This window comes from Polistes fuscatus, unplaced genomic scaffold (genome assembly GCF_010416935.1).
Source record: "Polistes fuscatus isolate 324 unplaced genomic scaffold, CU_Pfus_HIC Scaffold2, whole genome shotgun sequence".
Taxonomy (NCBI): domain Eukaryota; kingdom Metazoa; phylum Arthropoda; class Insecta; order Hymenoptera; family Vespidae; genus Polistes; species Polistes fuscatus.
The window spans coordinates 10,903,267-10,927,929 of NW_025113096.1; the positions used below are offsets into that span (position 1 = coordinate 10,903,267).

Below are 24,663 nucleotides of genomic sequence, written 5' to 3' on the forward strand. Positions count from 1 at the left end.
AGAGGGAGGGAAAGAGGGAGGAAGGAGAATCCAATGGTGGTGGGGTCGAGAGGAAAGAAGGCCAGCTGTTTCTCCATTTTACTACACGTCGCCCTTTACCTTCCCACCCTTTTTCTATTTAGTTTATCGCTTTGAAAAAGGAAAGGTTTAAGATTATTTCAAACAATTGACAAGAGAAACGATATCGAATTTATCTTTCTTATTTCCTTTTTCCATTTGAAACGATCTTGTTAATTTCCTAGAAAGCTTCGAAAGCATCGAACTCCATTCAATTAGTTCGGAGATTTAAATTCTACTTTATCGACCGAGAAGTCGATTGGATGTATACACGGAGAAACTAGTTATCCGATTTACTCCCTAGATGACGTTGAAATCTAACGCTCCCCACCTTATCGACGAAAATGCAACGCTTCGATTAGAATTAAAACGTATATATCAATTCGTATGTGTGACATCATTAAAAGCGCGTCATCCTACTGCAATAGGAAGTCTACGTATATGCTATATACGTATTAGATGTAACGTAATTGCTAAGTGGAAAAGATGGCTGATTAATAAAGACATAGAAAATTCACGTTAAATATAAGATAGGATAGATAAGAGGAAGTAGGAAAGAATATGATCGTAATAAGATTTCATCGTTGAAGCGCGATTAGCTATTTTTAACCACCTCAAAAGTTAATTATAGCAAGGTGATACTATATATACAACAGGCGTTAATTGGTATCGTATCGCGTGTCCAATGAATCGGAATAAAACGAATCGTTGTGGAATAACGCGCGCGTAAACGATTATTAATATACACTTTCTACATACACGCGACGTACACAATTTTGCAAATCACAGACACACGCTCATAGACACGCAACAAATTTACTGGATATGCATAAACGTATTTAACTATCAAATTCATCCCATATGATTGAACATATATGTATTTCATCGATTATACTATTTAGCTTATCGTATAAATTCGAAAAGAGGCTTATTCGAGCGAATATTTTCTACCGTCTGATGCAAGATTCGGGTCAGTGGTTCGAGTTTTTTTTTTTTTTTTTCAGAACTCAATTTTTCAATTAGGCATTACGAGGTTCGCGGTCATCCGTGGTTGAAACAACCTTTCCCGATTCTCTTGAGGGAAGAATCCAACGGATTCGGACGTCATTGAGCGAAACGGCAATGAAATAATTTTACTCAAATATCCAACATCGCGAATTAAAGTCCAAAGTTTTAAAGGAGACCGAGAGAAAAAAAAAAAAAAAAAAAAAAAAACAAAAAGAGAAAAAGAACAATGTTTCGTTGTATTAAAGAGCGATATGTTCTTTTCTCATATACATATCAGGATATATCGCAAAGGGAATTTACCGAACGTGAGTGATTGTTAAAGAGAAACGATGACAAGAGTCATAAGATTAAATCACGTTTCGCGACACGAGAATTTTTGCCTACCTTACACGCATGAATTATTAATTGGTCCTTTTCTTGTCCGTCAGTCAACATCATTTTTCTTCCGTTCGGTAAACGGTTAAAAATGTATATCTATTTTTGATTCCTTTCTCTACGAGGTTATACGCTAAATGTTGAACACGCGGCAAATCAAATGTTGAATTCTAATCGCTTCCTGGTCTCGTTCCATGGAAAAAATATGCGCCAATGCGCTAAGGCGTTTTGTTAGATGAAATCTGAAATTTTTGATGAATCGTAATTTCCAATGGTCGTAGTTGTACACCGTACAACATTCACGACTTACGTGACTCAAGATATTAATCAAGCTCTCATTTTTCTGGCTGTCTGTCTTTCTCTGTTCTTTACTCAGGGGTAAGGTCGTGCATAAAATGTAAGGAATAGAAGGCCTCGTTCGTGTACAGGTAAATTCAGTATGGCGGAACTTGCGTGCAACTACGCAAACGTATCTGCAAAGTGTCAAAGTAGGATTTTTCTTCGACTTTCTTTCTCTTTCCTCTCTCTTCTGAAACTTGTCATTCATGAATCACCGAAGAGCAAAAGTGTGTTACACACAATCACGTCCCAAATAAAGAAAAATATCTCGTGCAAAGGTGGTAAATAAGTTGATACACAGATACGTAACATACTTATATATACTGGTATCTCTTTTGAAAAAGACGTTAGGCTAACGTCCTATTTAACATGATTCGCTCCTTTAACACGATCTTAACCAATTTATTCTCATTGTCGTATTTGGCAATGAGCATGAGAGGAAATTTGTAAGAGTAAGGTTAGAACCGAGTGATCATTAAACGTCCCTGGCCTTGTCGACGTTACTTCTAACTAAATCTATCTCGTTGCAAATCAATTCTTCCTACAGGAAAATGTCAACGATTACATGAATGCCGAGAGTACGACGATATAACTAAATTTACGGTGATATTTACCTGCCACGCCCAACTAAGCTTAATTAGAAGGTTTCATCTTCTTTTCAAATAAAACAGTGCAAACTATCTAAACTCTTTATAACTTTACCATGTTATTATGAAATCAAACACTTAAGTACACGAATACGTGTATTTTATCAATCCTATTTATGTAATCTACTTAATAGCATTTTTATATACTTTTTTAAAAAGTATTTAATTGTTCAAAATGTGGCGTTTCAAATTCATATCACGCAAACACGAGATTTCCAAGAAAAGTCATTAATACCGGCGTTATCTGATTTCAATGAGGAATTTATTGCTTTTTAATGTAGCGGCAGATTTTAATGTTAGTTCAAGGCCAACTTTTTTCTTCTTTGAAATATATAAACCTACATTTTTTCTAACGGCAACATATTTTACGTATAAAAAAACTAAGTAACTTTCGTCCGAATTCTTTAATTCCAGCGCTGAAAAAAATTAGGTTATGGAGGGTTGAAGACTAGACTCTCCTTTCTCTTTTTCTTTTTCGACGATTGGAAGAAAAAGTGGACGCGTTAGAGTAACGACTTCGTAGTTTTCGTTGAAGAAAATGAAAAGAAGAAGAAGAAGAAGAAGAAGAAATGATACGATAAAGAAGGACTTTGTTGTCCTCCAACTCGAACTTGGAGAAAAATGAAAGGAATGAAACTTTTAAAACTATACGATTCGAGTATTTTTAAATTCAGACTTGCTTATTTTTCTATAATAAAAGTTAGTACGTACGTTTTCTTTTGTCCTATCTTAAGAATATAAAGTTTTAATCAAAGTTTCCTTAGACTGCTCATTTAACAATACGAACTACGTTCGCGTAATATTCGCGAAACTGTTGTTAGTTTGATCCTATATATGAAAAAGTCAAAAGCCACTTGCACGCTGCAAAGCTTCTTAAGAGGCACGATGTAAAGAAGCATCGTTATTTTTGCTCGTGACAAAAATGAAACCGATCGAATCTGTCAAGGTATTCGCTGTAACGCGTAATAAAGATTACATGGTAAATACCGAATGATCGATACTTCGTCACACGGAAAATCATTTCTTGGCAGACTTTCCGAAACTCCATACAAACATGAACACTCAATTACGAACAAAAGTATTGGCTCGGATTTTATTTTCCTACGCGTACTCTGTAAATCTAGAAAAAAGTACGTTATACTCTATTTAATTTTTTGAAAAAAAAAAAAAGAAATTTCTCTCCAGTATAAAACTTCGAATATATTGCAAGCCAAAGATATTAAATGGCGAGTAAAAAGTAAAATAAAAAAAAGAGAGAAATAATAAAAAAGGCTATTTTAAGCTATTAGAAGCTATTCTTTTCTATCCTATACCTATTTCGTTTCATACAATAAACTTTACCCACGGGGGATATATATTTTACAAAGAAAAAAAAAAAATAAATTGAATAAAAAAGCGTATTCTTTTCAGAAATTTACAATGGACGTTATAAGAAAATGTATTCTATGTCAATACTTTAGTTCAGTATCATATATACATATATATATATATATGTATGTGTATATCTGTGTTTGCGCGCATGTTTCGGAGGAAGAAAAAAACGAAGAGTCCCTTGATTAGATCGTGTAATCATAGGAAAAGGGAATAACCTTGGTCCGTTGCGCGCGGGCGTGCAACCACGATCTATATAAGGGGTGCGAAAGTGCAGAATGTTGCGTTGGTAGGGGGTGGTAGGAAAATGGGTGGGTGTTAAGGGTGGTGAGGAAGGAATGCAGGATAAACCTAGATCAATACGGACAAAAGCTTAGCGTGTCTCTCGCCAAAGTCGCGACACACGCGGTATCTTCCTCTCTCCATACATATATTTTTCGACTAAACTTTATCTAACTTTTTCTTTTACGACAGATAAAAAGAACAAACAAAAGAGAAAACGAAACGTCTCTTTGAATGATTTTTTATCAAATCCAATTGGAATAACTTTGATACTTGGATTCGATTTATTCGGATACTCGGATACCAACCAGCCTATCTGGCTTTGCATCGATCGACACATCGTTACTCAAGGACACGAGATTTGTCGAAAAACGATTGCAACGTTCTTATTTTTGTGTATTTGAAAATATGTATAAGTAAATATCGAGATGCATTATGTCAGGGAGAATACACACGTACGGAAAGAATTATACATTTTTCAATTTCTCTGACCCTCTTAACGCGACCTTTCGCGCAATATAATTTTCCTACGATGAAAATCTTTAGAAAATATTCAATTCAGGAAAGGAGAATGAAGAAAAGAGAAAGAGAGAGAGATAACGTAAGGAAAGTTATAAGTACGCGTTTACTAACATACAGAGACACATACATACGTAAGATACAACATATGTATTTTGATAATAGTCGAAAGTTTTTCATCTAATGTTCTGTGCCTAAAGCAGATGGCAAATGTCGGCCACTCGATTAGTCATGCACTTTTCTTGGAAGTCGATAAACGCCGTTGCACTGAGTATATGCCTATTCTTGTTCCAAGGTATATAAATATTTATCGATTCGTATCAGCTGCCAACCTGGCCACCTGCGCCGCTTCGACGCAAAAACGATATCCTATGGACTTCCTTTTTGTTGCCTGTCGTCTTTTTTCTTCGCATTTATTTTTTTTTTTTTTTGTATTTTATTATTTCTTTTCGCCACGATCGCACTGACTACTGCGAGAAAAAAAAAGGCTTAAAGGCTTATTTATTTATTACCTGTCCTTTTCAGCGACCTTTTTATTTCTTATACCTACGATGACGATAACGACGACTATTGTCCCGAACTATGTGTCTGCGTATCTATCGCAACGTTCGTACCTATCGGCAATTGAGCTATCCGTTAACGCGCGAAATCATTCTAGACAAGACTGACTTGATTAATGCCCGATCGAACGAAATTACACGAATTATGTTCCATGGGGTAGAAAAATTGCTGTGCAATAATCCTCGGATATATTCGCGCTTTCCGAGGATACACGCGATACGATAAAAAAAAAAATAGAGAAAGAATGAAAGAACAAGAGAGAGAGAGAGAGAGAGAGTAGAATAAATCGCATGATACGAGCGAATAAAAATGCACTTTCCTTTTGCATAATAATGTTTTTCGCTCAATCAATGAATCCCTTTTAAATAGCGATGAATAATTTATTTAGGATTCGATCGAGCACAGAAGGACCATACGAAAAAAATGGCATCGCGACATCGACCAAGGTAACACTTGTTCGATTAATTTTTTATCGTGTTTTTATCTCCCTCTCTCTCTCTCTCTTTCTTTCACGCTTTCTCTCTTTGTCTTTCTTGTTCTTGTCGGATGTAATACATAACAGCTGGAACAGCAACTAGAACACAGCCACGAGTTTGCAGTTCTAAGAGAGAGATGGGACATAGAAAGCCGAAAAAGAAGCGCACAAATTAACCTAAACATTGAATTTTACACATCGGGGTTATTTATCGTACGGCTACGAATCGCAAAAACAAAATGTCAGCTTTGCTTTTTAGCGAATGATTATAGACGAGAAAGAGACGATGATAATATTGATGCTTGTGCAAGGGTTCGTAACAAGCATAGAAACGGCTGGAAAGAAAAAATATTACAGAATAAAAGAAAAGATTGATAAAAAATATAAAAAAGGGATTATAGTCTAGAGGATACAGGTTGAGCACATCAAGAGCTTTATTTAAGAGCATATGATATACACGACAATCACGATGGACGACGCGTCTCCCATGTGGCTTGTGTGCGTTAACTTTGAAGAGAACATGTTCTCTACAAAAAGAGACCAACAAGAAAAAAAACAAACAAAATTACGGCAGCGTGCTATTGTGCATGTCGACGATAAAAAGCGGCGGCACAACGCGTAGATCATCGCGACTTTTTGCTTTATCGCTTTTATCTACGTCGTCCTGTTGCCTTTTTTTATTTTTTTTTTTCTCCTTCACATATATCTTTTTTTTGGCTGCAGTTTTCGATACTCAATACGAGCAAACAAAGAATAAAGAAGAGTGATTGCATACATGAGAGGGTTGTTTTCCTGGTTGTTCGGTGGTTGCGAAGTTACGGAACGCCTTGGTCGCCATAAGGCGAATCTGGGCAAGGTATATCTTGTCATGTTTCAACAAGTATCGTTTTCCAAGGGCCTCTCCTTCTCTCGACCTTTTATCCTTGTTATTCCTTCCTGCACTCTCACTCCTTCTCTCTCTCTCTCTCTCCCTCTTTCTCTCTCCCTTTCCCTCTCTTTTTCTCTCTCGCTGGAATCACTTGATTCGCAAAATGTTTATTTCGTTACTGAGAAATATCGTCGATATTTTATCCCATGCATGATTTTATTTATTCCTAAAGCTCTTTGATTATATTCTTTTTCTTTCTTCCTTCTTTTCTCTTAGTTCTCCCCCGCGTTTCTCGTCTGCGACGAATTAACGAAAATCGATCGAATTATCTGGTTTCTCTTTCTATTTGTCTCTTTCTTGACGTAACTCGATCCTTCTTCCGTGTGTCGTCTTCTTCTTGGCTTTGACGTACACGCAAAGGATGTGGGCGGAATTCGTTGCGAATAAGCGAAGAACAAAGAGTAGAATCGCTCAAGTTCAAAATGGGAACATCAGTCTTCCAGATCTCACTGATATCGATATTTGTCTTCCACCGTCTTATTTCCCCTTTTTCGATCGAAAAACTGATCGATTCTTTTTATTGATTTACGATGATAGACGTAGTACTCTTAGGTTTGGAAATAACGTAGCAAAAATATCGAATTAGATTTTTCTTATTCGTCTTCCACTTTTTCATCAGCTTCCTCTGTCGATTCGAAGACAGACAGAGAATGGTTTTTAAATATGAACACTAGGTAAATGCAAGATAAGCTCTGGTTAAACGATAGCACAGCCAATTTTAATTGATAATGAAGTAGAAGTGAAGCGTCCTCGCTGTCCAACACTTTTCCTTCATCCATTGTCTGTTTCTATTTGCCTTTCTATCTCTCTATTTCTTTCTGTCGCGACAACTTTATTGCAAATATAGTCGAATAAATGTTGAACATACATTTAGGAATCTTTCTTCTAGTGCTTTGTAACGCCAAAGAGCGTCTTGGTAGTCAAGGCATTGGACATGCGCGTTGAAAATGCTTGCTTTTCTTTGTCAATGGCAGCGTTCAAGAAGTTTCAAGGAATCAACAAATCGCAACTCCTCCACCCTGTTAACTTCGATTAACGAAACAAATTTGTATTTTGTTTTAATTCTTCCGCGAATAATTATCTCCCTTCCGATTCCTCGATTGACAATTTCAAAGATACAAAATTTTGATCGATATGCCGAACCAATGAAAATGTATTTTCCAAAAGTAATCTCTCCCTCTCTTTCTCATTTTCTCTTTTATACATATAAACGCACACATACATTCGTCAATTTTTTGAAATATTCTACTTTAAACTTTGATCAACGTTTTAATAAATATGAAAAAAACAAGATAATATGTCGCGCAAACTTGGCATCGGTAATATCCTTCTCTTCATACTTGTTATTTTCTCTCGAATATTAAATACCGACTGTAGAAAAATTAACGAGTTAGATCAAAGATACTTCGTGCGAAACGACATTCAATAAGAGAGCTTTCGCATCGATATCTCCGATAACCGATAGATATTAACGATGGGATCGAGAGAGTCGAAGCGCGAGAAAGGTATCGTGCTTCTAATCGATTGCTATCCTTTTTTATTCTCAATGAACGAGTCCAACCCCATCGCCCCCCCTTCGTCTTTCGCGGGAATTCACTCATTCGCATAGCTGTCCTTTCTCTTTTTATTTCTATCAAAAAAAAAGTTAAAAATCAATCAAACGAATCTTAAACAATGTCGAAGGAAACTCCTAGCTATTTACAAATTTTCGTTTTGACGTTGCATGCGACTCGAAGGTCATCCTTTGATTTGTATGTATAGATAAAGAGATACATATACAAAGAAAGATAGATAGAGATAGAGATAGAGATAGAGATAGAAGGAGAGACAGAGAGAGAAAAAGATCGATTCCCTCTAGGAAATAGTTTAAGCGCCACCACGCTACGGTATCCTTCGGAGAAAGTATTATAGAAGAGATTGTCGCGTTCGACGGATCGAAAGGGACTATTTTCCTCCCCCCTTACCACCCTCCGACCTTGTCTTTCTCTCTTCCTTCTTATCAAAGAGATTACGATCGCGGTATGGAAAATCAATCGGCAATAGGAGAATCGTAAGAAGAATGCTCTCTCTCTATATATATTCAATGCTGAGGAACGTGACCTAGATGAATCGCCGCCACGCCTTTTCCCAACGGCTAATCATTTCTCAACCACCATCTTGCTTTTTGTTTATTCCATTAACGATTCCTTTCTTCTTTTCTTCCTTCCTTCCTTCCTTCCTGGATTACTTCGATTCTCCTTTCATTTTTTGTTTTGTTTCTTTCCTCAGGAGCTCGTTTTCTTCATAATTTTCGACTTCGTCGATTGCTACGTTCTCCGTATCGATTGTCGAAAGGGTTGCAAGGTCTGACAATGAGGCATGGTTCTGTCTCTCCTTTGACTTCTTAGTTGTCAGTCGATATCTAAAGCATAACTAAAGGTAAGCTTTGCGTCAGAGTAAAGATATACCTTATCCTCACGTTTATATTGATTGAAGTTAGAAACGTTTAAATTCTAAGGGAAAAAAGTCAACTCGTCCATTTTGAAAGGGTTTTCTGCATCATCGAGCTTTTACCAGTTAACAACTGCGCAAGCTCGCCATTCGCTCTTTGACTATCGCTCGTTAGACAGACTCCTTTTAGCTTTCTTCTCATATGCTCTTTCGTATCTACTGTCTCCAGTGTCGTTTTCTACGTCTCGTCATTGACTTCTTCAATGACGCACGACAGGTGGTGGGATGAAAAAGAGATAGATAGAGAGACAGAGACAAAGTCAGGGAGATAGACAGATAGATAGAGAAATAGATTGATAGAGAGAGAGAGAGAGAGAGAGAGGGAATCCTTTCCAAGAGAAAAAGAGAATTGAAGGTTGAAGGAATAGAATCGTCGAAAGGCAGACTTCGATCACAAATATTTTTTGATAAACTCAAGGAAAGCACTAACAAATCGCGAGACGCGACTAGCGAATAAGCGACAAGCAGCGCACCAAGAGAAAGAAATTCTTCTCCCCACGGAGAAACAACTGTGATCCCGACATTTGTCTTTTTTTTTTCTCTCAAGCTGGCCGCAAGATCTAGTTTTGAAAGGAGCGCAAGCGACGACGCTTTACGGCTTTCCGCGATATCTCCGACTCGGCCAGTGGTGGTTGCTAGACGCCTAGACGCCTCCTCTCCTCTCGACGTTCCTACCCAAACTTCTATCCATCGCCGTTTCGTGGCGCTGTCGGCGTCGTCCTTCCATCCCTTTTTCCTTTTTTCTTTCCCTTTGTTTAATTTTCCTGGAATGACGCGACACGCGACACGCTCGGTAGCTGAATTTTACTGGAATTTCTATCTTTTAGCAATTATACCCTCTTACGTTTCATCATTAACATGTTTTTTCGTTCTACCGAGAAACGTTTACCGTCTTTCGGACTTTGTTCATTCGCCAAATTTAAAGAAGGCTAATTTATCCTTGTAACGTGGGATGAACGTCAATTTCATTGAGGAAATCGTAAAGCGTACGCAGGACTCTTTTGCGCATGTCTACCTCGCGGATTTGGATTTATAAATAAGACACGTTATCAGATAGACTGGGTCGGCTATTTTCAGGTATCGACCAATCAGTGTTAAGGTCAAAACACGACCGCGATAAGCCGAGGACTCCGGATGTTCGTTGTTGCGAACTGAACTGATTTTGGATCGGCATCTTGCTAGCTTGTTACGTAGACTCCATGAAAGAATACTCGCTCAAATGAAAAATGTAGCTATTATCCTCGTGAAAGGATATATTCCTGTCGTACAACGATGCAATCGATAACTTACTAAACTTTCTAACGAAACATGTTAGTTGTGAACATGAGAGTTGTAAGAACGAGTTAAAACCCGATTGATCGAAATCAAGGATTTTTCGCGACAGGATTTAATTCCGACATCGATGACAATATCGAATATTACAGATATTTATTTACCTAAATGTTAAATTCTTAGACGAAAAATGTAAAAATGAGCGATCGTTAAGACCATTTGCTTTGAATAAAAGGATCAAGGAGAGAGCTTTTAATTCGACAATGATATAATTAGAACGGATCACATCATGTTCGTAGCAATGCAAACGTGCAAGTGGCGCGATCAAACGGCAGAAAGTGCAAGTTTTTAGATCGCAATAGCGAAGTTGAACAAAGCGTGCCATCTAGAGACCTAGGAAACGAATCGTAAGAAAATATTGATCGGACAAATGGCGCCGATAAACGATTAATCTTCGATCAATCAAAATCTAATTATATACGAGATCTATTTAAAGTTCCAGTTTAGATGCCCCTCGAAGGATGAACATCATTTTTTCTTAATTTTATTTCTTTGAGGTAGGAACCCCACCAACAGCCCTTTCTCCTCAAGCTCGTTCATCGAAAAACGCAATAATCCGCGAGCTTGATGGATTGTTCGAATAATAGGTTCAGGCATCGTTCCTAAATTACGAAACCTTCTTCTTTATTTTTTTGAAAGAGCGCGAAAGACAGCGTTATTTCTAGTGAGCGAAAAAAAAGCGATAAAAATTGACAAACTTACAATGAAAATGGCCATGATGTTTCCAGCTTCTGTGACGGTCGTTTTTCGTGTTTCGCAGCATGACGACTTTCAATTCCATGGCAACTACACGAAAAAGTATTCAATTAATAATGTATTTATTACTTGTCTTGTTATCTTCGTTAACACTGATCAACAAAGCACGATCATTAAATTATTAATTACTTACTTTCGCAAAACGATCGTTGCGTAGTCTAACATTCGATCGTGTGAAATTACTTCTAAACGTGTAATAACGTTTAAACGTTTATCACAAAAAACGATACATCATCGAAGAAACCTCTTTCAAATTAACCGTTAAACTCGCGTTAACGCGTAATTATAACCCGTGAAGATTATACTTCAAAGGAAGCGCTAGCTACCTGATTTATGAACAATTAGATTTTATCGCATAAAACACGTTGATTTTATTAACACATTGAACGTAGACTTTCCAGGATTTCCTACAATTAAGATCTTACCCTTCTAAGGTAACGACTGATTCGTTGAAAAATTCCAACGATCCAGCAAGTACAATGGAAGTTAGATTATAAGGGTAACTATTCATGAAGAGTAATATTACTGCGTCAACTGACGAATCATGACTCGTCTTACTGGACGGTCCTATTTTCAGGCAAATTGAATAAAACTAATAAGGAATTGTACCTTTTGAAACAATCTTGTAACAAATCCAATCAAAGAATAAAAAACAAAACACAGAGATACTGTTTTCTTTACTATTTTCTATCCAAACAAAAATGTAGAATCTTATTAAAGATAAAACTACAACGATTTGAAATGTTAAGGGACCGCGCGATTGTCCCCCAGGAATTTTAAGGAAAAATTTGGTACGTCCCCTGGTATGGCCCTCTCGTTGATTCCCGTACCTTCTATCAATCATAATATCCTTGAAAACTCGATTCGAGCCTCCTCCGCCTCCCCAAAATCAATAGTCCAACGCCGACCTTGTTGCCTCGAACACGTCATGATCTCGAACGGGGTATTTTTGAAAACACGAATGGAGAAATACATAGAGAAGAAGGATTTACTCGAAAGGGTCGATCGGGTTAGCCGATCAAAAAGAAGGTCTAAGTATGCATCCCCTATAAGAATAAGTATACATGTACACAGATATGCTACTAGATTTTCAACAAATTCAAATCAATAGTTGATGCGTTACTCTTTTAATCGTTATATTTCAACAATTTGATCGCGAAGACAAGAAAGAAAAGGTAAAAAGTGTCAATTATTTATGTAAGATGAATTAAAAGGAGATGAACGGTGAAAAAGAGAAAGGAAGGATGGGATTGGGTCTGCGGCGCCGCGACCAGACGCGCAGAGTCTCCGCACGATCACAATCAACGACAGTGGTACATGACCGAAGCAAACCCGGTCGATATGAGCGTTCTTCTGACCTACAGAACGTAACGTCTAGGTGTCTCCCTCGACGGTCAAACGCACACGCAAGCACCACCGCGTGCGCGCGAGACCAACTGCTACTGTTAATATAAGCAATAGAGATAGACACATACCAACACACATAGACGGAGTATACACACGTAGTAAATATAGGTGTGCATCATGCATATCACAGAGGAAGGATTTGCATAGGCACTCCCGTGTAAAGCCGTGAATCACAGATATTCGTTCGATCGAGATACGTGCGAGATTCGAAGTGCTTCATTGTCTGGCGCGAAGGGTGCTTGACCTTCCTCAACATATGGAACACGATCGGTACACCAACACGCCTTGTCATTCCTTCTTCTCATCGTCCTCGTCGTTGTTGTCATCGTCGTCGTCCTCGTCGTCGTCGTCGTCATCGTCGTCATCGTCGTCGTTGTCGTCGTCGTAGCCAGCAGCCATATTAAAAACTCGCTTACAATACGAATCACCTAGATATTAAGCGGTCTTTTGTGTACCAAGGTGTCCTCTTTCTCTCTCCATCTCTTCTCCCTCTAGTACATACACGTGTACATGTATATATAATCTCTTTCGGTCGCTCTCCAATTCAGTTCGTTGGTATACGCGTTGCCGCGGGACGTACCTACGTATTCATGGGACTACTTTCCCTTTGCAACACATACGATCTATCTATACTCTCCCCTTTCCTCATCCCCCTCTGTGTTACCCAAATCAACTGCTCTCAGCCCGTTCCGCGAGGTCGAGCGCCCTTTCGAAATTTGCCGATGGCCAAAGACGGCCTCGAGGACGTAGTGACTTGCTTGGCCTCGAATCCTAGATCCTTATCGAGTAGCCAAAAGCCGAGGAAAAGACAGTCCTATCGAGCAAGCAACCCTGACGACAACGACAATGACAACGATGGTTATTCTCTCTTTTTCTTTCAACCCTGTAAAAACGCGTATCACTGATTCATTTGCAATTTGCCGTTACCTTGTACGAGACATCGATCAAACAGCAAAAGTTAATCGCTAAGATGATAAAGCCTTTCTTTCTCCTATCTATCTATCTATCTATATATCTATTTATCTATCTATCTATGTATGTATCTATCTATTCCTTTCCTTCGCTACGGAAGGAAGAGCTTTCCTTTCCTCCATTCTTTTCTTTTCTCTTCTCTTCTCTTCTCTTCTCTTCTCTTCTTTTCTTTGCCTTTCTCGGGCCTATTAAAGACACGAGAATCTCGATGAGTTACCTTTTCTCTCCCTTCGTTCTATATTCTAAATCGGCCGCCCTATAAAAAGATTATTCTTTTCGTATACTCGATCTGTCAGTCCCGAATAGAGTCTATTGTAAGTATATACGTGAACATAGCAGAAAATATTGATTCTCTTTCGCATAATTCGTTTTTAAGAAATTAATCAAATTTTGTGATTTATTATAATATACCTGTTACGCGCGATTCTATTCGCACATTTTTATAAAGGAAAAGCTTACGACCTTCGTTGTTTAGTTCGCTTACGTCATCGAATTGCCGTCCTAATGGCGGTGTTTGTCCGACCGTGATCACTGACCGATATGCCAGTCAGCTTAAAGCTATATCAGTTAGACTTAAAGCATCTATACTTTTTGATTTTTATTTCTCTGTTAGAAAAGAAGAGAAAAATACTTGGAAAAGTCGGAAGAAAGTTTTTTACGTGTTTTATATATATATATAAGATTTTAAGCACAAAGATATCTTCGAGCGTGTGTATACTCCGTTGTAGAGAGTTTGACAGACAAGGTGAAGATTAAAGGAAGAGAAAGCTCTTGTCGTTCTACGTTTTTTCCCCTCTTTTTACAGAAAAAAGCGTACTGTTTGTCGCTCATTGTAGCATGCCAGACTCCATTGTATTTTTCTACGGCGGCGGTTATTTTCGCCTTTGAAATATTTTCGAACTTTTTTCCAGCGCGATTTCGCGAGAAAAAGTTAAAAGACGCGTCAAAAAATTAGGAAACACTTGCCAACCAAAATTAGTATTTCTTTTGTTCTTTTCTTTCTTTCTTTTTTTCTTTCTATCTTTGTTCGTTCATCGATTTTGGCCACTTGCCTTTCTTTCAAATACTTTTCTTAAGTCTCTAAATATCACGCGAATTTTCTTTATACGATTAATAAGTTTAAAGAGAGAAGTTTTCAAAATTATTCGTTAAAAAATTTGATAGAGGGGATCGTCGATGAAGCCGAGTGCTTGCAAATGAAAATGTACTTTCGTCCTAGTTTAACTCTGTGTGCGTGCGTGCGTGTGTTTGTTTCGTTGAATCAGCCAGTGTATTTATTCATATATATGAACAACTCGAGCGTCGAGAGCTTTTACACGCAACTGAAAAAGAGAAACCCGTTGAGGGAGAGGAGGCCGTCCGTCTGTCCACACGATTGAACAGATGAACGCACGGGAAACGATTTAAGGACGAAATCCTCTGTGTTCTTACAAATCGTTTCGCTGCATAGATTAAAAATAAAAAATATCCAATCCCTTTCTCTATTGGTAATTTATCATCGATATCGTTCTATCGGAATGAAAATAATTCGACAAGAAGAATATGACGTATGACCTACAAAATGAAATGTAGATCTAACAATAAGAAGAAGAAGAAGAACAGGAAGAAGTAGGAGGAGGAGAAAGGAAAGAAAAAAAATCTAATTAGCGACATATTAACTAATGATCTATCTCCCCTAACTGACTCTAATTTCTTTTCTCATTTATCCCATCGCGCGTTCGGCTCGCCGATTAATTCTTTTTCATCATCATTCTTGCTTTAGTCGTTCTATATTCCGCTATTTATGTAACTTTTGGAAGATATATATGTTAGTAGGTGGTATATCGATATACAATAGAAGGTTAATCGTCATTAGTGAACGATAGACAGCAAAAAGAGCCGTTCTTAGGTTGATCCTCGAGAATGAAGTAGTACGACAGACGGAATCTACCGCCCTAGGCCGAGGGAGATATCTTCTCTCTCACTTTTTCTCCCTCTCTTTGTATGAAAAAGAACACTTAGCGAGTCTTACCGTGCATATATGTACGTTTCCGCGTAAACGGAGGCTCAACGAGTACTCTGGAGTGCACTGAAACTACAAAACGAACGAATCTATTGTCTCGGTTGATGCTCGTCGACTTCTTCTCGCCGCACCCCCACACTCTCTCGCTCTTACTCCTTTTACAATTTTTTTTTTAAACGCACCTCATGCAGACGATCGTTACAATTGCTTCACGATAAGCCATTATTTCTCATGATAGTAGATATCACGCGCTTACTTTTCTTTTTTCCTTTTTCTTTTTTTCTTTTTCCCTTTTTCCTTTACAACAAAGAAACAATTTCGTTTCTAATGATCGTTCGTCGTTATCGCACTTACAAAATATCCACAGACGAGTTGAACAATTCTATTTTCATTCCCCTTTCTTTTTTTTCCTTACACAATTTGTCACCGCGTTGATTAAAACGTTCTCGATTTTGCCCAAAGATACCTTATCGCACGCAACGTAAAAAGAAGAAGAAAAAAAAAAGAAAAAGAAAGAAAAGTAAGATTTGAAAATTAATTACGAAATAGTAAAAAAAAGGAGAAAAAAGAAAAAAAGCAAAACGGCTACTTCAATAAATTTATGCCATGTGAAACTTACCTTAATCACTTTTTTTTTTTATTTATTCTCAAATGCCATAGCGAAAACGTGATTAAAGTAAATAAAGAAGTTATAATGTATACGTAATTTATAGCAATAATGAAAGTCAATTATTATTGATCAAGACATGCAATATGAGAAAAAGATTTGTAATGAATAGAGTGCGTTTCCTACGATATATTTATATATATATAAATGTATAATATATATATATAATATATTATTCTAATAGTTCGATGCACTATTTGGTGCGGTGAAAGATATAATAGAGAAGAAATGGTGAATAATGGAAATAAAGGGCAGAAAGGTGAAAGAGATAGACGTAATGAACATGCAAGGCAAAAGTCATGTTACGAGGCGATTTTCAGGAGCCGATAATTACTTCTAAAGAAATACGTAGATATCGGATAAAAGGAGTTAGAGTAAATGAAGTAGATGCTTTCGTTAATTAACACGTAAAAATACAAGTGATTTGTTTATCGTGAAAGAGAATACTCGTATGTAGAATAAAAGAGATATTATTGTAAGAGGGAGCAGATAAGAGTAAGAATATAAGTAATAGTAAGTAAATAGTTATGGTAATACAGTGATATGGTGGTAAATAGTAATAGTAATAGTAGTAGTAGTAGTAGTAACGGTAGCAGTAGCAGTAGCAGTAATAGTAGTAGTTAGTGATAGTAATAGAAAAAAGAGTAGTAATAATAATAGAAGAAGAAGAAGAAGAAGAAGAAGAAATATAAGAATAAGAAGAAGAAGAAGAAGGAAAAGAATTTACGAGCACAAAGAACGAATGAAGGTGAAAAAATAAGAATAAGAGTTAATGTACCCTATTGCTCATAGTCTGCGATGGTGATCACCCGGAAGTCCCGACAATAGGCCAATTCCTACCAACACAATAATATAACAATCAGTGACTTTTTTAATAGAATGCTCGCAAGAATGCTATTAATCCTATTAATAACACAATGAATTAAAGATAGCATCGCCAATGAACGCGAAGGGACACACCGAAATTCGATATTTCCAAGAGGTACGTGTACTTTAATTATAATCTTTAGTTTTTTCTTCGACTTATCGTTATCATCTCTTGGAAAGCTAGCTAGCTTCACCGAAGTCATTCTTTGGAAATCGCGTAGACGCGAATACTGATTGACGTAAGTCGTAGGTACGTGGATTTTACCATGTGGGTTAAAACGTAATATTAGAGATTCTAGAGTCCTCGAGGGCTGCGAGATGCGAACCTCGACAGAGATTGCTGAGATATGAACCGCTGCCATTCTCTAGCACTTCTTCTGTTACCCCTTCACCCACACGCTCCTCCCCACTATCCGTTCCACTCGTACACCTCCCGTAGGATGACTCCCACCATTTTTATGCCCACTCGAAAAACGCCTTCAACCGCCTATTTACGAGACACGAACAAGCCACGGCCAAAGAAATCTAGGTCGCCGATTTTAATCGACTCGAAAAAGGACCATTCAGCCAACGTTGAAATTTAATCAATTTCTTCCGAGAAATTCTCTACACTAATAAACTATTCTTCTTCGAACAACTACTAACGATTATATATATTTGTACATGTATATTTATACATTAAATATATATATATATTTTTATTTATATTTATAATGCGCAAATTCATGTGCACGCTTTACTCGACAAAATAAATGTTCTTAACTCAAATATAATTCGACGCTAAACTCGTGCCAAATGATATGATGGCACTTGCAGAAAATGACATATGAAAATGTTGTTAATATACTCAAAGTACATTAACGAGTGCTTTAATAACGTATATCGTAAACACCAAGCATATCTCTCTCTCTCTCTCTCTTCCTCTCTTCCTCTCTCTCTCTCTCTCTACTCGTGGATCTATAAAAGATCGTTTTTACTTTTTAATTTATGTTATACTCCTTTTCTCTCCCAAAGTTGTTCATCGGTATAGCCAATAAAACATATGGCCCGATAACTTTAAAACTAATAATCGTATAAAATTAATAATCTCGTACTAAGTGGTATATTCGATGAAAAAAAAAAAGAGAAAAAAGAAAAAAGCAAGAGAGAGAGAGAAAAGGGATATTATTATCGTCAGAAAGCGCTTTATGAAAGAACGAATAGGATGTCGTTACGAGTGTCGATTAGTTTTCCAATAGGAAAAGACGCGATTAATGCAATTATTATCTGAAAGGGAAGGTTATACGTCACTGTTTGTTACGTTCGCATGCGTAAAAATTATTGAGATGAATTAACGCAGAAGAAAAGTTCAAACTTGAAGAACAGAATATCAGAGAGAAAGAAAGAGAAAGAGAGAGAGAGACGGACAGAGTGAAAAAGAGAGAAAGATCGTAAGAAGCGAAGAATAGTAAATAAGATATAAGTAAAATAAAAAAAAAAAGGTCAAGAATGAAGATAGAGAAAAGAAGAGTGTATGAGAGAGAGAGAGAGAGAGAGAGAAGGAGAGTGTATGTGTGAGAGATAGAGAAAGAGAGAGAGAGAGAGAGAGAGAGATAAATAGAAAGAGATGGAAGGAGAGAGTGAGTGAGAGAGATAGAACGAGAAGTACAATATGGGTCAGTTATTGATTGCTCCCTGATCGACTCTCCGTAATGCCTACCATTCATCTCTAACGTTTCTATCCATGTTGTCTTAGATATTGAAGATACGCAAGTAGCTCCTTGATGGTCCAGATCATGGAGCGTGTCTTTTATATCGCTGGGAAAAATGACTACGGTGATATCATAAATATTTTCAACTTGATAAAAATACAAAAGCAAAAGCGGGAAAGATTTTATTATTATTATTATTATTATTATTATTATTATTATTATTATTATTATTATTATTATTATTATATCAACACGATGGCGGAATGAAACGCATATTAGCGTCGTATAATGCATCAGCTTATTTGCGTCGACCCTTATCACATTAAATATCCTCGCTATGGCCAAGTAAAAAAATTCACAGGCAGTTCGTGCGACGAGTGTATTAGCTAACGAGGCAAATTAAGAAAGAAAAATTTGCAAACTACCATGTTGAATACAAAATACAAATGAAACGTGACCATCGTTACGAAAGTGGTAAGCTCTACTGCGTTGACCATCGTTAAAAAGAAAGAGGAAGAGAGAGAGAGAGAGAGAGAGTTAGTTTCGCTGTGAACTCTCCTGCTTGATAAATTAATGTCATTCTTGCAACCGAGTTTTCGCGACAAGAAGTATCATTTTTGTGTAAAGAAGGGTAAACGAAGAAACGTTATCAATCGATAAAATCGATAAACTTTCGATCTTACCGATCCTCCCTATTGATATAGATACAAGGAGGAGAAAAGTTTGCGCCTCATTTTACTCCGAAACGTTCGATCTACTTGAACAAAGCAGGTCGTTCATTCAACAAAGCAGCAGCAATGACAGCTCAATGGCTGCAAAATGTGGGCTAACCCTGAGGGTACGATTTTATTGGAGCGACGATAAAAGGTAGTTCTATGAAGGAAATGACGACAATTTCAAAGCGAACAAAGAATAAAAATACATGTTTGTATAAAGCCGAAGAAACCAAGCGTGTCAATGACTAGGTCGCTGTCGAATCATCGATCGATTTCAACTATTTAAATTTCATTTCTTTATCTATTGAGTTAATAGTCAAACAATTGTTCCCTTATCAATTATTTGCACGTGTCCATCATTTTCCTAGTGACACGTTCGTATATGTTTCAAAGTTAAACCTTTCGAGGGACCTAATCGTTCGGAAGAGAAAAAGCAACTCTGTAATCTTCTCGACTCTCGCCAAGAAAGACGAGTAGCTTCTTCTTTGAATGATTCTTTCGATATTTATTAATACGAAAGAAAAATATATATCGTATGCAGATGTCGTGTCATAGTTTAGTTCGAATTTAATCTCCCGAGTCGTCCCCAGGTACCTCGCTGCTGCACTGGTAAGTATTATCAAAGAACACGAACGAATTTCATATAGGACGCATGCTAATAATCTTTACGATTTATTAACTCGGCATAATAGTGAAAGCAATTGAACGTCCGAGAGGTCCGTTCTATTAAATAAAACATATTAATGGTCTTGGGTTGTTTCCTAATTAATCGTACGTTTGTTCGTTCGCTCGCTCTACGTAGCTACGCTAAGATAAACGAAAAAATATATTAGACGTTGTACTATATAAACGTCACGTGCTTTTCTCATCATGCGCAACGACGAACGCATCTAACCAAGGATACGGTAGTGTCGTAGCTCGAAAAATCATAGAATCGAAGAAAGAATAGAGTAGATATCAGTTAAAAGAATCTAAAAAGAGAGAAGTACCTAAGTAGATTGTATAAGATTTGTATATAAGATACTTACGGATGAGAAACGCGCCTGTGAAGGCTTCTGACAGACATGGTCTTGTTGCGAGCCGTTCCTCCGAAGGAAGCTTGAAAGATGGTCCCGCTTCCAGCGTCGGTTCCGGCGTAAGTCCCAGCGTAGGGTCCAGCGTCGAATCTGGCGTCGGGTCCAACGTCGGTAGCGGAATCGGTTCCAGGATCGGTTCTAGGTGCGGCGGCAACGTCAATGCCAGCGTTACCGTTCGGCGTGACGCGGCGCGAGGCAACCGAGCCGGGAGAGGCTGCGAGTTGGTCTCCCGTCGGTGCCACGGCCACCGCCGCCGCCGATGCGAAGCCCCCCGAGGTCGCCAGAACGGCGCTGTTGATAGTGGTACCGGTGCCGGCGCCGGTGCCGGTGCCGGTGCCGGTGCCAGTGCCGGTGCCGGTGCTGGTGATTGCGGTCTGGTTGCTCCTGACGTTGGTACGTCGGAAGGGGCCCGACGTACCCGACAATCGCCGTGCTAATCTGCGGGCGAGCCGACGGGCCAGGCGCGCCCCTGCACCACCGACACCCACGCTGACAATATTTCTGTCCCACCCCCCGTGTCCAGGGGGTGGTACAAGTATCACGGTTTACCCCTTCGAAACCTTCCTCTTTCTTTCCTATATCTTTCGTCTCTACTTTCCCTCCAGGACCTCTTGAGCGCTCCGAGACTCGCTTCTCTTCCGTCCTACGCGACGAATTATCCAGCCTCTTTGTCTAACTTTTGCCTTCTTTATCGCATTCCTTTACGCTATAAACACAACGATAGAAATTCCGTGTCTCTTTGGCTCAACGACAACAATCCCCTAGTCGCCAGCGATGTTTAACTATTGCCACGAAAAATCGAACTAACGAAAAGATTATCCAATATTCAATGTAAACGGCTTGCAAATGTACCTACGAATGTGCAAGTTGGGATCATCGATGGATTTAAATAAAAAAACCGATTAGCCCAAGAAGTACGATCAGCCTCGTGCTATTAAATCGTTCAAGGGAACGCTATTTCCATATTCTCGTCCTTGATCGTATCACGAACGGTAAAAATTTGTTTTGCGTCTCGCGTCAAATCAGCTTTCACAAGTTTCTGCGAGAATTTGCGTGATTCTTCTTTCGCAAGAAGCATCGCGCCACCTCGCTCCATTTCTCTTCGAACCCACGTGTCTTTCTTCCCCTTCTCTTTCTCCTCCTCCTTATCCTTATTCACCTTATCTCCACCCTCTAATATAGCTTAGTATCACAATGAACAATTTTCCTACGCTTAACCTTAAGATTATAAAATCACAGTCGCAAATTGATACGGATCCTGTCGTGCGAGCCCTTCCCTCTCTTTCGTACGAGTTTTTTTTCTTTAGGCGTCGTCGCGAGGACGACGATCGTTCTCTCGGACCACTTGTTCAGGTCTACGTCGATGCGCATGAATTTCTTCAGGCTTTATCCGTGTAATGAAATCCGGATGATTGAGAGAAACCCTGATCGTCGTTCGCACACCGTTGCTCCCTACGGGACGGATTGCGTCTGCTCATCAATATCGATACTAGCCGCCTTTAGGAAAAGCCTTTCTGATCTTTCACCGGCTTCACTCGGCTCAGCTCGGCTCGGCTCGCGCCACGAGGCTCTCGAGCTCTTTGTTCGAGCGAATGACTGCTACCATCACCGGCACAACCACTACTACCACCACCTTCTCTACTACCACTACCACCACCTTCTCCACCACCACTACCACCACCACCACCACCACCACCACTACCAGCACCGCCACCACCGCCGCCACCACCCTCGCTTCCGCCCTCTCCCCCTCTCTCGCCCTCACCCTCGCCCACGCCGCCACCACCACCACTGCCCTCTCCTCCGTCTCCACCTCCACCACCACCACCACCCGCAGCACAACCCTTCCTCGACTCGGCGAATCAGCACGCGATATCTTGCGAAAATCAAAGAACTCTCGATCTATTTGAATCCTCCCGATTCTTCCCGCGTTTTATCGCATTCGCCGATATCTTTGGATCCTGCGTAATTGTACGGCTATATCTTGTATGAAAGAAACGAGAGACGAGCAGTGCCATTTTTTATTTTTGTCCTCTTATCTTTGATCCTTATTATTTATCTTCTTTCCCTTCTTCTTTTTCTTCCTCTAGTACTAATTTGCACTGTTATATAACAATAGTATCTAAGTTCTATCGATCAATTTCATTCCTCCGTTTGATATCCGTTCCTTCGTTCCACGATTGTACCCTCGTCTAACTCCATTTTCGATGCACTATTCCCTCGAGGAAAGAACGATTACAAAACGTTAGATTTTGAGTCTTTAAAAGGCGGATACAGATCTTTGAGATGTTGAGCGTATCGATCGAAAATCATCAACTGACATATCCTTCCATACCCCTTCTCCCTCGCTCATACTCTCTCTCTCTCTTTCACCCTTTCTTTCCCTCTCTCTCTCTCTCTCTTTCACTCTCTCTCTCTCTCTTTCTCTCTCACTCGTTTATCTATCTCTCCCACTCGCTCTTTCTCTTTAGAAAACTCCACAAGATAAGAGAAGAGGTCGCTCGAGCACCAACCGGAACTCAAAATTACACCTCTACTTTTCTTCTTTCTCTTTCTCTCCTTTTAATTATTTTGCACGAATCCTTTCCGGTTTCTTTTCTTTGAACTTTTATCCCCTATTCCATTTGACTTCCTCAATCCACTTGCAACTTCGACGACGTATTCCTCCTTAGACGTATCAGTCAAGTCTGATTTTCATTTATTGCATCGTTCTTCCTTAGCTGCAATAACACATATCCAGATTTTATTATATAAATACAAACTTAATCAAAATGACTTATAATAAATAAAATTAATATTTATCGCGCTCCCTTTCTTCCTTATTTCTCTCTTACCCTCAAATTTCCACCCTATCCAAGTTGCAAGATGACAATTCGGTTCTTGTTATCGAGCACACCCTAAATCTCGATACAGCACTCTTACCTTATCGAGTAAAACGACGTAACGTTGTGCTCTTGCAAAGGTAACAGTGTCGAACGAAACAGAAACATTCGCTTATATTAGATATTATTAAAGGACACTGCGATAGAACGCGGTATAGTGAAAATCGAATCAAATGGTAGGCAACACTTTACCGATCGTCAATGTTTTGGGGTGGATGTTTTCGGGTGGATGTTACGGTGTGCTTCGTTATACGTTCCAGCCGCGATTATATTATTCGTTGTTCCTAACTTTCCTCTTTTTTTTTACGCTTATTTATCTATCCTCCTATCCTATCTCCTGCTATTCCTTTTGTCTCTCCTTCTCCTATTCCACCTCGCTTTGCGCATTCCACTCAATTGGCCCACTCATTCGTGCTTGTTTTGCCAAAGAAACTACTTTCGCACCCTCTCATCCATCCATCCATCCATCCATCCATCAATCTACCTGTTTCCGTTCTTTAATTCGACCGCTTATTCATTCATCTACCTCTCTGCATATCCACCGTTCCCTTCCCACCCCCCGTTAAGCTCGTTTATATGCTCCGATCGTAAAACGAATGTAAGAGAGCGTGATATGTTCCTTCGGTTTAAGACGATGCCATACATGCGCGCCGATCGTCCTTATTGATTACGACGCATTGCTGCGTGTAGAAAGCCGATCGCTTTTCTCCCTGAGAAGGGACATTCGTTTCCAACGTTGTTAGATGCGACCAATGAAAAACGTTTCCTTTGAACGGTAAAGCTAATAAACGCGAAAGGTATATACTACTGTGTAAGCCCGCGATCGGTGCAAGCCACTGAGCGATTACCCACTCTGCAACAGTGGCTACTGTTATACGCGTTCAAACGTACCATTGACTTTGACGTTAGACGGCTGATAGCCGGCCTCGCACTGATACCGTACCGCCCGCGCCGTAACAACCACGGCCTGACTACATCCGCCCCCTTCCCGCACCACCTACTCCCTCGTCATGATTCCCTTCTTAACTCTTCTACAACCACCGCTACGCCAACGACGTACCGACCAGCCAAAAAACAACCCTCTTTTGCAAACGATTTGGGCGCCGCGTTACGACTTTTCTCGAAAACGATTCTCCTCCTAGATGACACTTCCTTTCTTCGATTACCTTTTCATACGATGCTCCTCTTTCCTTCGCTTCTTTTCTCTTCTCTTCTATTCTCTTCTTTTCTTTTCTCCCCTCGA

The 24,663-nt window shown here is 39.0% G+C and overlaps 1 protein-coding gene and 1 long non-coding RNA gene across 16 annotated transcripts in view; both read right to left on the reverse strand.

Moving 5' to 3' along the window:
• The window catches only part of LOC122516234 (potassium/sodium hyperpolarization-activated cyclic nucleotide-gated channel 3), a 66,646-nt gene extending 44,446 nt beyond the window's left edge, over positions 1-22,200 (reverse strand). For 12 of the 15 annotated variants that reach the window (XR_006303513.1, XR_006303514.1, XM_043633897.1 and 9 more), the window contains exons 1-2: positions 20,491-22,200; positions 11,087-11,170 (exon numbers count right to left, since the gene is read on the reverse strand). Coding sequence is in view for 13 of the 15 variants with exons in the window: in XM_043633897.1 (XP_043489832.1) it covers positions 11,087-11,170; positions 20,491-20,528 (122 nt within the window). In the remaining 2 variants the exon portion in view is untranslated. Of the gene's footprint in view, positions 1-6,409; positions 7,773-11,086; positions 11,171-11,273; positions 11,460-20,490 lie in introns of those variants that run through there. The other 3 variants (XM_043633887.1, XM_043633893.1, XM_043633889.1) reach the window with 3 other exon arrangements.
• Positions 22,201-22,613: 413 nt separating this feature from the next.
• LOC122516489 lies at positions 22,614-24,470 on the reverse strand. The gene is made up of 2 exons (XR_006303581.1): positions 24,312-24,470; positions 22,614-23,258 (listed from the first exon to the last, which is right to left on the reverse strand). It is a non-coding gene; the product is annotated as an uncharacterized LOC122516489 (long non-coding RNA).
• Between the last annotated feature and the right edge of the window lie 193 nt (positions 24,471-24,663).